The sequence below is a fragment of the Cherax quadricarinatus genome, unplaced genomic scaffold, assembly GCF_038502225.1.
Source record: "Cherax quadricarinatus isolate ZL_2023a unplaced genomic scaffold, ASM3850222v1 Contig548, whole genome shotgun sequence".
Lineage (NCBI taxonomy): Eukaryota > Metazoa > Arthropoda > Malacostraca > Decapoda > Parastacidae > Cherax > Cherax quadricarinatus.
The window spans coordinates 139,616-153,024 of NW_027195574.1; the positions used below are offsets into that span (position 1 = coordinate 139,616).

A 13,409-nucleotide genomic window follows, 5' to 3' on the forward strand; every position below is an offset into this window, starting at 1 on the left:
AGGAATGGTTGAGGGAGGGAGGGTACAAGAGACTGAGTTTTAGTTGCTTGAGCATCCAGCAGATTTGTGTGTGTTAGATTAGAATGAATGAAGGTGAGTGGTTTTAATGGATATGCTGTTAGAGTGTGAGCAGGGTAACTTTTATAAAGGGATTCAGGGAAACTGGTTAGCCAAACTTGAGTCCTGTACTCTGAAGGGAGGGAGGGGATATTGCAGTTGGTAGGGTAATTTGATTATGATGTCAGTCTACTTCTGTAAGATGGCAATTGAGTGAATATTGGTATATATATTTGTATTATAACAGTATAGCATTGTTCATATATACTGTCAACACTTTATCTCTGTGTGATGCTTCATAAACTGTAGCAATATTCTTCATTGGCAAATATGAAAGATTGATGTTTTATATGGTTTATTTTTTATACATAGCACTGAATATAAAACCTACAATATTTTGTGCATTGAACTTTCTACATAGCCTCATTATTTAGGGTCCTGGCTGGGCACATGGATGGGTGATAGTGATAGCCAGTGGTCTGAGGTAATTACAAGCAGCAGTTGAGTAACATTAACTGTCTTCATCTGAAACATGCTTGATTTCAGTAATAATTTTTAGATTTCAATACTGGCAAAACTTTTTAATGACAAATATGCAATACTACACTTGTTTATCTCTATAAAAATAGGATATAACCTAAACTTAATTAATTTGCATATTTATATAAACTTACAGGGTGCATAGCCTAGAAGTAATTTTGCAAGATGTTTGTATATACAGTATATATTTTTTTCCAGAGAACATGAGGTATATAATAACTATATCAACTGTGCTCCAAGTACATGTATATGTGTGCAATAATTTATGTGTAGTTGTTAATAAGCTTGTGTATATTAGTTAGTGATAATTAATGGTAACTGGATGTATAAGTCTAGACTGTAGTGTGTGTGAAGTGTATTTTGTCATTGTTCTGACATTAATGAGAAATATGCTATTAGTGTCATATAATGTGAAATCCTTTACGCAAATGTATGTGGATAAAATAAGTCAGAAGGTAGGAAGTCTGCTGAAGAGAACCATAATGATAGGGCCAAATTACACGACTTCTGTTTTGTTTTATTTGTGTGGATTCATTTAAGTCATCAGTGTTTATTATAGTTTTGTGTATGAAGTCACAAGTTCACATCAACAAAGAACAAGTCACAGTACTATGGCTGGCTAACCCAGTATCTGCGAGAAAACCGTGAAACGGTGTTTTGGTTCTTCCTTGACCAACTTGATAATAGTTAAGGTTGAACCAAAACCGGATTGTGGGTTAGCCAGAAAATCACAGCCACCTATGCCCTTTTCCATTATAATAATCTTTTGCAGAATAAGAAATACTGAGGCTATTTTTTTTTTTTTTTTTTTTTTTTTCAACAAGTCGGTCGTCTCCCACCGAGGCAGGGTGACCCACAAAAAAGAAAGAAAATCCCCAAAAAGAAAATACTTTCATCATCATTCAACACTTTCACCACACTCACACATTATCACTGCTTTTGCAGAGGTGCTCAGAATATAACAGTTTAGAAGCATATACGTATAGAGATACACAACATATCCCTCCAAACTCCCAATATCCCATGCACTGGCCAGGGAGGTATACCATCTTTTAGGAGTGAAGAAGAGCAGACTGTAAGTGTGGTGGAGGTACGTGAGGCATTACGTAGAATGAAAGGGGGTAAAGCAGCTGGAACTGATGGGATCATGACAGAAATGTTAAAAGCAGGGGGGGATATAGTGTTGGAGTGGTTGGTACTTTTGTTTAACAAATGTATGAAAGAGGGGAAGGTACCTAGGGATTGGCGGAGAGCATGTATAGTCCCTTTATATAAAGGGAAAGGGGACAAAAGAGATTGTAAAAATTATAGAGGAATAAGTTTACTGAGTATACCAGGAAAAGTATACGGTAGGGTTATAATTGAAAGAATTAGAGGTAAGACAGAATGTAGAATTGCGGACGAACAAGGAGGTTTCAGAGTGGGTAGGGGATGTGTAGATCAAGTGTTTACATTGAAGCATATATGTGAACAGTATTTAGATAAAGGTAGGGAAGTTTTTATTGCATTTATGGATTTAGAAAAGGCATATGATAGAGTGGATAGAGGAGCAATGTGGCAGATGTTGCAAGTTTATGGAATAGGTGGTAAGTTACTAAATGCTGTAAAGAGCTTTTATGAGGATAGTGAGGCCCAGGTTAGGGTGTGTAGAAGAGAGGGAGAATACTTCCCGGTAAAAGTAGGTCTTAGACAGGGATGTGTAATGTCACCATGGTTGTTTAATATATTTATAGATGGGGTTATAAAAGAAGTAAATGCTAGGGTGTTCGGGAGAGGGGTGGGATTAAATTATGGGGAATCAAATTCAAAATGGGAATTGACACAGTTACTTTTTGCTGATGATACTGTGCTTATGGGAGATTCTAAAGAAAAATTGCAAAGGTTAGTGGATGAGTTTGAGAATGTGTGTAAAGGTAGAAAGTTGAAAGTGAACATAGAAAAGAGTAAGGTGATGAGGGTATCAAATGATTTAGATAAAGAAAAATTGGATATCAAATTGGGGAGGAGGAGTATGGAAGAAGTGAATGTTTTCAGATACTTGGGAGTTGACGTGTCAGCGGATGGATTTATGAAGGATGAGGTGAATCATAGAATTGATGAGGGAAAAAAGGTGAGTGGTGCGTTGAGGTATATGTGGAGTCAAAAAACGTTATCTATGGAGGCAAAGAAGGGAATGTATGAAAGTATAGTAGTACCAACACTCTTATATGGATGTGAAGCTTGGGTGGTAAATGCAGCAGCGAGGAGACGGTTGGAGGCAGTGGAGATGTCCTGTCTAAGGGCAATGTGCGGTGTAAATATTATGCAGAAAATTCGGAGTGTGGAAATTAGGAGAAGGTGTGGAGTTAATAAAAGCATTAGTCAGAGGGCAGAAGAGGGGTTGTTGAGGTGGTTTGGTCATTTAGAGAGAATGAATCAAAGTAGAATGACATGGAAAGCATATAAATCTATAGGGGAAGGAAAGAGGGGTAGGGGTCGTCCTCGAAAGGGTTGGAAAGAGGGGGTAAAGGAGGTTTTGTGGGTGAGGGGCTTGGACTTCCAGCAAGCGTGCATGAGCGTGTTAGATAGGAGTGAATGGAGACGAATGATACTTGGGACCTGACAGAGGCTATGTTCATTATAAATTATTTCTACTCTCACTCGTTAAATTGGAAATAAGTGAGAGAGAGTACCATAATTGACTAATTTCTGATAACCATTGGATAACAAGTAATGTATATGTGACATATATTTGGTCCTCACCATACATAAAACAAGTTAGTGTATGTACTTGGTAAGATGATGTGTGTGCATTGTTGTTTGATGTTTACTTTAAATATTCTGATGTTTGTGAGAGAGTTAGTGAGGGAGTGTTCAAGAGAAAGCATGTGAGAGGTATGAGTGCAAAGAGGGTGACAAAAGAGAGAGAGGGGAAAGGGGAGAGCAAGAGGAGCAAATAATGAGACAGAGATAAGAGAAAAGAGAGATAAAGATACTATAAAGGCTCTCAAATCAGTTGAAAATTCTAAATATGAATGTGAAGCATGGGTTGTGAATGTTGCGAGAGAAGGAGGCTGAAGGCAGTGGAGAGGTCATGTCTAAGGGCAACATGTGGTGTAAATATTATTCAGAGAATTTGTAGTGAGGAAATTAGGAAGAGGTGCAGAGCTACTAAAAGTATTATTTTATTATTTAGAGGACTGAAGAGGGGTTGTTAAGGTGATTTGGCTCTTTAGAGAGGATGTATAAATCTGAAGTGGAGGGAAGGCAGAGTATAGGTCATCCTAGGAAAGGATGAAGGGAGGGAGTAAAGGATTGAGTGGAGTTGAATGATTTGTGATATTTGACAAGCTGTTGGAGTGTGAGCAGGGTAATATTTTGTGAAGTGATTAAGGGAAACCAGTTAGCCACACTTGAGTCCTGGAGGTGGGAAATACTGACTGTACTCTATAGGAGGGTTTTTGAATATTTACTGTTTAGAGGGACATCTAAAGTGTTGTATTTGCAGGCCTCTGTCAAGACAGCATCAGTGTGAATGATGGTAAAAGTGTTTCTTTTTTGGGTCACCCGGCTTGGGTGTGAGATGGCCACCGGGTTAAAAAAAAAAATGTGTTGTTCAGACTTCTTTATTAACCCTTACCCTTTGACTATTTTGGAGTGGTTGGTATTTTTGTTTAATAAATGTATGAAAGAGGGGAAGGTACCTAGGGATTGGCAGAGAGCATGTATAGTCCCTTTATGTAAAGGGAAGGGGGACAAAAGAGATTGTAAAAATTATAGAGGAATAAGTTTACTGAGTATACTACCAGGAAAAGTGTACGGTAGGGTTATAATTGAAAGAATTAGAGGTAAGACAGAGTGTAGGATTGCGGATGAGCAAGGAGGTTTCGGAGTGGGTAGGGGATGTGTAGATCAAGTGTTTACATTGAAGCATATATGTGAACAATATTTAGATAAAGATAGGGAAGTTTTTATTGCATTTATGGATTTAGAAAAGGCATATGATAGAGTGGATAGGGGAGCAATGTGGCAGATGTTGCAAGTACAGTGGACCCTCGACCAACGATGGCATCGATTAACGATAAATCCGACTAGCGATACATTTTAACGCAAAATTTTTGCCTCGACTAGCGCTAAAAAACTCGACCAACACTATTTATTCCGTCAGACGCGTCCACTTCTGGCCAGTGTTTACAAGCCAGCCAGCCACCGCGGTCGCTTCCAAGCATACAATCGGAACATTTCATGATATCACAGCCTTTTTAGTGATTGCACCTGCAAAATAAGTCACCATGGGCCCCAAGAAATCTTCTAGTGCCAACCCTACAGCAAAAAGGGTGAGAATTACTATGGATATGAAGAAAGAGATCATTGCTAAGTATGAAAGTGGAGTGTGTGTCTCCGAGCTGGCCAGGTTGTACACAAAACCCCAATCAACCATCGCTACTATTGTGGCCAAGAAAATGGCAATCAAGGAAGCTGTTCTTGCCAAAGGTGCAACTATGTTTTCGAAACTGAGATCGCAAGTACTCGAAGATGTTGAGAGACTGTTATTGGTGTGGATAAACGAAAAACAGATAGCAGGAGATAGCATCTCTCAAGCGATCATATGTGAAAAGGCTAGGAAGTTGCATGACGATTTAATGAAAAAAATGCCAGCAACTAGTGGTGATGTGAGTGAACTTAAGGCCAGCAAAGGTTGGTTTGAGAGATTTAAAGGGAAGGGAAGTAACCCCGGAAAAGGACTTGCCACCTCAAGTCCTAATGGAAGGGGATTCCCCTTCTAAACACTAAGACCATCAGCACTCTCCCCTCCTCCCATCCCAACAATCATCACCAGATCTTCAATAAAGGTAAGTGTCATGTAACTGTGCATGTCTTCTTCAGTTTGTGTGTATTAAAATTAATATTTCATGTGGTAAAAACAATTTTTTTTTCATACTTTGGGGTGTATTACTACTTACACTTTGGTCACACTTCACAGACACGCACATGCATATATATATATACATACATCTAGGTTTTTCTCCTTTTTCTAAATAGCTCTTGTTCTTTTTTATTTCTTCTATTGTCCATGGGGAAGTGGAAAAGAATCTTTCCTCCGTAAGCCATGCGTGTCGTATGAGGCGACTAAAATGCCGGGAGCAATGGGCTAGTAACCCCTTCTCCTGTATACAATTACTAAAAAAGAGAAGAAGAAAAACTTTATAAAACTGGGTTGCTTAAATGTGCGTGGATGTAGTGCGGATGACAAGAAACAGATGATTGCTGATGTTATGAATGAAAAGAAGTTGGATGTCCTGGCCCTAAGCGAAACAAAGCTGAAGGGGGTAGGAGAGTTTCAGTGGGGGGAAATAAATGGGATTAAATCTGGAGTATCTGAGAGAGTTAGAGCAAAGGAAGGGGTAGCAGTAATGTTAAATGATCAGTTATGGAAGGAGAAAAGAGAATATGAATGTGTAAATTCAAGAATTATGTGGATTAAAGTAAAGGTTGGATGCGAGAAGTGGGTCATAATAAGCGTGTATGCACCTGGAGAAGAGAGGAATGCAGAGGAGAGAGAGAGATTTTGGGAGATGTTAAGTGAATGTATAGGAGCCTTTGAACCAAGTGAGAGAGTAATTGTGGTAGGGGACTTGAATGCTAAAGTAGGAGAAACTTTTAGAGAGGGTGTGGTAGGTAAGTTTGGGGTGCCAGGTGTAAATGATAATGGGAGCCCTTTGATTGAACTTTGTATAGAAAGGGGTTTAGTTATAGGTAATACATATTTTAAGAAAAAGAGGATAAATAAGTATACACGATATGATGTAGGGAGAAATGACAGTAGTTTGTTGGATTATGTATTGGTAGATAAAAGACTGTTGAGTAGACTTCAGGATGTACATGTTTATAGAGGGGCCACAGATATATCAGATCACTTTCTAGTTGTAGCTACACTGAGAGTAAAAGGTAGATGGGATACAAGGAGAATAGAAGCATCAGGGAAGAGAGAGGTGAAGGTTTATAAACTAAAAGAGGAGGCAGTTAGGGTAAGATATAAACAGCTATTGGAGGATAGATGGGCTAATGAGAGCATAGGCAATGGGGTCGAAGAGGTATGGGGTAGGTTTAAAAATGTAGTGTTAGAGTGTTCAGCAGAAGTTTGTGGTTACAGGAAAGTGGGTGCAGGAGGGAAGAGGAGCGATTGGTGGAATGATGATGTAAAGAGAGTAGTAAGGGAGAAAAAGTTAGCATATGAGAAGTTTTTACAAAGTAGAAGTGATGCAAGGAGGGAAGAGTATATGGAGAAAAAGAGAGAAGTTAAGAGAGTGGTGAAGCAATGTAAAAAGAGAGCAAATGAGAGAGTGGGTGAGATGTTATCAACAAATTTTGTTGAAAATAAGAAAAAGTTTTGGAGTGAGATTAACAAGTTAAGAAAGCCTAGAGAACAAATGGATTTGTCAGTTAAAAATAGGAGAGGAGCTTTATTAAATGGAGAGTTAGAGGTATTGGGAAGATGGAAGGAATATTTTGAGGAATTGTTAAATGTTGATGAAGATAGGGAAGCTGTGATTTCGTGTATAGGGCAAGGAGGAATAACATCTTGTAGGAGTGAGGAAGAGCCAGTTGTGTGTGTGGGGGAAGTTCGTGAGGCAGTAGGTAAAATGAAAGGGGGTAAGGCAGCCGGGATTGATGGGATAAAGATAGAAATGTTAAAAGCAGGTGGGGATATAGTTTTGGAGTGGTTGGTGCAATTATTTAATAAATGTATGGAAGAGGGTAAGGTACCTAGGGATTGGCAGAGAGCATGCATAGTTCCTTTGTATAAAGGCAAAGGGGATAAAAGAGAGTGCAAAAATTATAGGGGGATAAGTCTGTTGAGTGTACCTGGTAAAGTGTATGGTAGAGTTATAATTGAAAGAATTAAGAGTAAGACGGAGAATAGGATAGCAGATGAACAAGGAGGCTTTAGGAAAGGTAGGGGGTGTGTGGACCAGGTGTTTACAGTGAAACATATAAGTGAACAGTATTTAGATAAGGCTAAAGAGGTCTTTGTGGCATTTATGGATTTGGAAAAGGCGTATGACAGGGTGGATAGGGGGGCAATGTGGCAGATGTTGCAAGTGTATGGTGTAGGAGGTAGGTTACTGAAAGCAGTGAAGAGTTTTTACGAGGATAGTGAGGCTCAAGTTAGAGTATGTAGGAAAGAGGGAAATTTTTTCCCAGTAAAAGTAGGCCTTAGACAAGGATGTGTGATGTCACCGTGGTTGTTTAATATATTTATAGATGGGGTTGTAAGAGAAGTAAATGCGAGGGTCTTGGCAAGAGGCGTGGAGTTAAAAGATAAAGAATCACACACAAAGTGGGAGTTGTCACAGCTGCTCTTTGCTGATGACACTGTGCTCTTGGGAGATTCTGAAGAGAAGTTGCAGAGATTGGTGGATGAATTTGGTAGGGTGTGCATTTGATTTCCATAAAAAAAAAAAAAAAAATATTTCTTATGGGGAAAATTAACTTGACTAACGATAATTTTGACTAACGATGAGCTCTCAATAACGGATTAATAGCGTTAGTCGAGGGTCCACTGTATATGGAATAGGTGGTAAGTTACTAAATGCTGTTAAGAGTTTTTATGAGGATAGTGAGGCTCAGGTTAGGGTGTGTAGAAGAGAGGGTGACTACTTCCCGGTAAAAGTAGGTCTTAGACAGGGATGTGTAATGTCAACATGGTTGTTTAATATATTTATAGATGGGCTTGTAAAAGAAGTAACTGCTAGGGTGTTCGGGAGAGGGGTGGGATTAAATTATGGGGAATCAAATACAAAATGGGAATTGACACAGTTGCTTTTTGCTGATGATACTGTGCTCATGGGAGATTCTAAAGAAAAATTGCAAAGGTTAGTGGACGAGTTTGGGAGTGTATGTAAATGTAGAAAGTTGAAAGTGAACATAAAAAAGAGTAAGGTGATGAGGGTATCAAATGATTTAGATAAAGAAAAATTGGATATCAAATTGGGGAGGAGTATGGAAGAAGTGAATATTTTCTGATACTTGGGAGTTGACATGTCGGCGGATGGATTTATGAAAGATGAGGTTAATTATAGAATTGATGAAGGAAAAAAGGTGAGTGGTGTGTTGAGGTATATGAGGAGACAAAAAACGTTATCCATGGAGGCAAAGAAGGGAAGGTATGAAAATATAGTAGTACCAACACTCTTATATGGGTGTGAAGCTTGGGTTGTGAATGCAGCAGCGAGGAGGCGGTTGGAGGCAGTGGAGATGCCCTGTCTAAGGGCAGTGTGCGGTGTAAATATTATTATGCAGAAAATTCGGAGTGTGGAAATTAGGAGAAGGTGTGGAGATAATAAAAGTATTAGTCAGAGAGCTGAAGAGGATTTATTGAGGTGGTTTGGTCATTTATAGAGAATGGATCAAAGTAGAATGACATGAAGAGCGTATAAATCTGTAGGGGAAGGAAGGCGGGGTAGTTGTCATCATTGAAAAGGTTGGAGGGAGGGAGGGGGTAAAGGAGGTTTTGTGGGTGAGGGGCTTGGATTTCCAGCAAGCGTGCGTGAGCATGTTTGATAGGAGTGAATGGAGACGAATGGTATTTGGGACCTGACGATCTGTTGGAGTGTGAGCAGGGTAATATTTAGTGAAGGGATTCAGGGAAACCAGTTATTTTTATATAGCCAGAATTGAGTCCTGGAAATGGGAAGTACAATGCCTGCACTCTAAAGGAGGGGTTCGGGGTAGCAGTTTGGAGGGATATGTTGTGTATCTTTATGGGTATATGCTTCTAAGCTGTTGTGTTCTGAGCACCTCTGCAAAAACAGTGATTATGTGTGATTATGTGTTGAATGATGATGAAAGTATTTTCTTTTTGGGGATTTTCTTTCTTTTTTTGGGTCACTGCCTCGGTGGGAGACGGCCGACTTGTTGAAAAAAAAAATATACGTCTTATGAGCCAGTGTTTCGAACATATTAATACTCATAAATTCTAGCGGCTTCAAATCAAGCAGGAGAAAGCTGGTAGGCCCACATGTGAGAGATTGGGTCTGTGTGGGCAGTGTGCACCACATAAAAAAATCCTGCAGCATGCAGTGCATAATGAGAAAAAAAAAATGCCTGTTTTGTTGGATTAAAACACCGACTTTGAGGTGTATTTTCATATAGTATTTATCATTGTATTCTCATTTTCATGGTCTCACGTGATAAAATGGAAAACATATTACATAAATAGAGATGATTTTGATTAGTTTCACGATGAAAGTGACCTTGAAATTGAGCTCAAAGTAGCGGAAATGTTCGATTTTTACCAATGTTCAGGAGTAAGCAAATCACACCACACGTCCAATACACGTCAACTGGGGAGTCTAATATTCTTTCACTACTTCACTGATATTATTTATACCATTTTTACAATAATGTAGTAGTCTGCATAACAGTAAATTTTGTATTTTTTGTACGAATAAAAAATCAAAATAGAAAGCAATAGTAATATAAGAGGGGCCTAGAGATGTGACTAATGAACAGAGGATATGTTATTTTAGTGCCAAGAATGTCTACATTGTTTATTCTGGACCCTGTTTTGAAATTGGCATCTTTTTTAATTTTCGCGAAATTGGCTAAATTGCCAATTTCTGACCACTTTATTGGGTAATTCAAATCGTTAAATGGGTGGTTTCTTGTACTCAACTGATATAAAAAATGGAGTTCTAAAGAAATAGCTATGAGTTTGGTCATCCAAAACAAAGGAATTGGTCAAAAACAGCGCTCAAAGTCGGCGAAATTGCCAATGCATATATGTCGCTGAGACCGCTAACTTCGCGGGAGCGTAATTCCGTGAGTTTTCCATCAAATTTTGTACTTTTGGTGTCATTACCATCGGGAAAAGATTCTCTATCATTTCATAAGAAAAAATATTTTTTTTCCCAAAAATTTTGCGACATAGAATGACAGTTTTAGAGAGGGCCTTGTGATAGTCAAAGGGTTAAACTGTCCAAATGTAGATCTGCATTTTCACTGCTAGCACTCCAAATACTTTGAAAAAAAAAATTACTTAAAGAGGGCAATTTTCTGTGTGTAATAAGACCAAAAAAAAAAAAAATTTACCAGATATGAGACTGTGAAGTTGGCCCTGGATGCTCACCTGATGGCAACATGGAGTCATGTTGCTTGCAGAGGTGTTGCCGATATACCAGCCAACCGGTCACTCGGCCTGCCAAACACGTATTACACATGTTCCAGAATCGTTTCTCTTTTCTTAGGGCATAGGTTATAGGACATTTTGACAGGATGACACTACCAGTGGTATCAGAAATGAAAGGATGTTGCACAAATGTTGCACATGGGTTATTATTGAGATTTTTTATATTTCCTCGACCACTTGTGGCCACATCCATCTCAAAGCCACTAAACTCTGGGTCAGCATCACTTTCCTCTTAAAAGGGGAGTGTTAACATGACATGAAATTAGTGAATCCCTGGTGTTTGCCACGTTATTTGCCCTAGCTGGTGCTCAGTTGAACTGGTGCTCCCACAAGGTACTAAGTGGTCCCAGATTTTTTAATACTGCACACACTGAGTGTTAGGACTCATTCTCTACTGACCAGGCATCTCAGGCCAATCATGCTAAAGTTGAAGGCAGGAAAAATAAAACAGATCTACGTTTGGAGTGCTAGTGGTACAAACGAAGATCTACATTTGGACAATTTAACGGTTAATTCTATCATACTTGCTCAGTTCTCATTTTAAAATGGCTAAAATTGTGTGTAGTAAAATTTGTAAAGAACTACAATAAGTTTATTTTCTCTCTGCTACTAAGTGTTCTTCTGTATGTAACACTGCACATTGCAAGATGCAAACATCGCAACTCTACTGAAGGTGCAATGCACATCTTGTTTGTTTAGCATTGGGCACTCTATGGCCCACATGGGTTTGGTGCATTTTTGTAAATAATAGTAATGTTAATAATAATAATAATGTTAATAATAATAATGATAATAATAATTGTTTAGAAGTCTCCTATAAAATAACTCGTCTTCTATCTAAATTTAACAGTTACACATTAATACAAAGAAATTTTTATAGAACTTACACATTCATTAACTTTTAAATTTTGTTGAATACATAAATATAACCACATTTAAATAATGCTAGTAATAAGGCACAGAAATATTTGAGAATTTATTGATTTTGGAGGTAAGTTTTGAAAATCGTTGAAGCTCTTATCTCCACATACAGGTATTACCAACATAAAGATGATTTACAGGTATATGGTATATTTATTATAATCTACTTACAGTGAAGACATTCACTTTGTCTTTGCATATATTTCTAATGAAAGATAATGTAACGTTTATAAATGTGTAATTAATTATTTCATCTTCACCTTTTGTGTGAAACTGATTTGTATATGTATGTATGTGTGTGTGTATTTTATTTATTTACTTACAGTATATACTGTGTGTTATGGTTATTTGTGTCTTTATTTCAGTTTTTGCAGTTGCATGATGTGGTTTTAAAAGGTGTTCTTTCATGTAAATTATTCTGATAAATTATTGAAAGCAAAAAATAAATAACAGTATAACATTTTTTTAAATTTTATTCTAGAATATAATGAAAGAGTTCTTTTTGTCTATTTGTATGTCAACAGAGGATCAAAAGAATTTTAATTTTGCTTGGAGTACGGAAGTTATTTCTATTGTATTATATTATCTCATTGCTTAATGAGATTGCTGTTTTCTTTTCTGCCACAGGATTTACTGTATACCCATAGTCATATTAGGTGCAATACTATTTGTACAAGGCATCAAAGGCGTAAGGGTTAAGGTAATGTAGTTTTAATATAAAAAATCTTTCCATGTTTTTTATAATGTCACAATTTCTAAATCCTTAATATGTATATGTATATACATATTTAAGGAAAACTCAAAGAATCTGATACCACCATGAGCTAAGAGAAAAATCTTAGGAAGTCGGAGGCTCTCACTACATAGGCTGGGATAAATTAAGAATGATTCAGTCAGCAAAAATGTGGTACCGGATTCTTGAATTCTTCGTTTATTAATTCTGCCTGCACCATTCCAGTGGATAAAGAGAAGGAAAAAACATACCTCCGGCAAGCCTCCGCACCGTTGCTTAAACGCAAGACCTCGAAATTTGGACTTGGTCAATTCATAGGCTCAAACCAGTCCAATCATTTAGACTCAGGTATATCCTCTCTTTCCCTGGCTTGACCTCCAAAATTTATGGGCCACAGATACATAGATACTGAGGACACATTTCTGGGTCTACAACTCTCATTGTATACAATATTTGTTACATAACTATAAATCACATTTGAAAATAGAACGAAAATTACATAATTAGTTAAGAAGGCCCAGAGAAGTAGAATTTATACACTCGGTCAGGTCATATAGTTTATGGTCTACAGTGTTTTTTAATGTGTGTGTGTGTGTGTGTGAGCATGCCTGTGTGTACACACGCATGTGTGTTTATGTGTATGTATGTATGTAAATTTTGCTTAATATGGCAAGTCAGTAAAACAAGCAAAACTATTTTAAAGCCTGAAATTTTCAAACATTTTATCGTAAATGTTGATCTTCGTGTGTATTCATACGAAGTATTGTGGTACAGTATGCGAATGTTTAATTTTACATCAAAACTATCTTAGCAGCTTGGTTTAAGCTTGGTAAATTTATGTATTATAATATAGCTTAATCCTACCAAATGTATCTAAATTAATTATTAACTAACATGAATTAAATATATTTTTTTGGTGTTCTAATAATTTTCTCAAGGTTATAGTAAATACAGTGTAACTGATTTATGCTTTGCCACAAAAGCAAA

The 13,409-nt window shown here is 37.5% G+C and overlaps 1 protein-coding gene across 2 annotated transcripts in view; it reads left to right on the forward strand.

Annotated features, from left to right (window-relative positions):
- LOC128698894 (UNC-79 domain-containing protein) overlaps positions 1-12,811 on the forward strand; it is a gene marked incomplete at its 5' end in the record, with an annotated part of 146,159 nt that extends 133,348 nt beyond the window's left edge. For both annotated transcript variants that reach the window (XM_070080511.1, XM_070080512.1), the window contains 1 exon segment: positions 12,648-12,811. In XM_070080511.1, the coding sequence (XP_069936612.1) occupies positions 12,648-12,796 (149 nt within the window).
- Between the last annotated feature and the right edge of the window lie 598 nt (positions 12,812-13,409).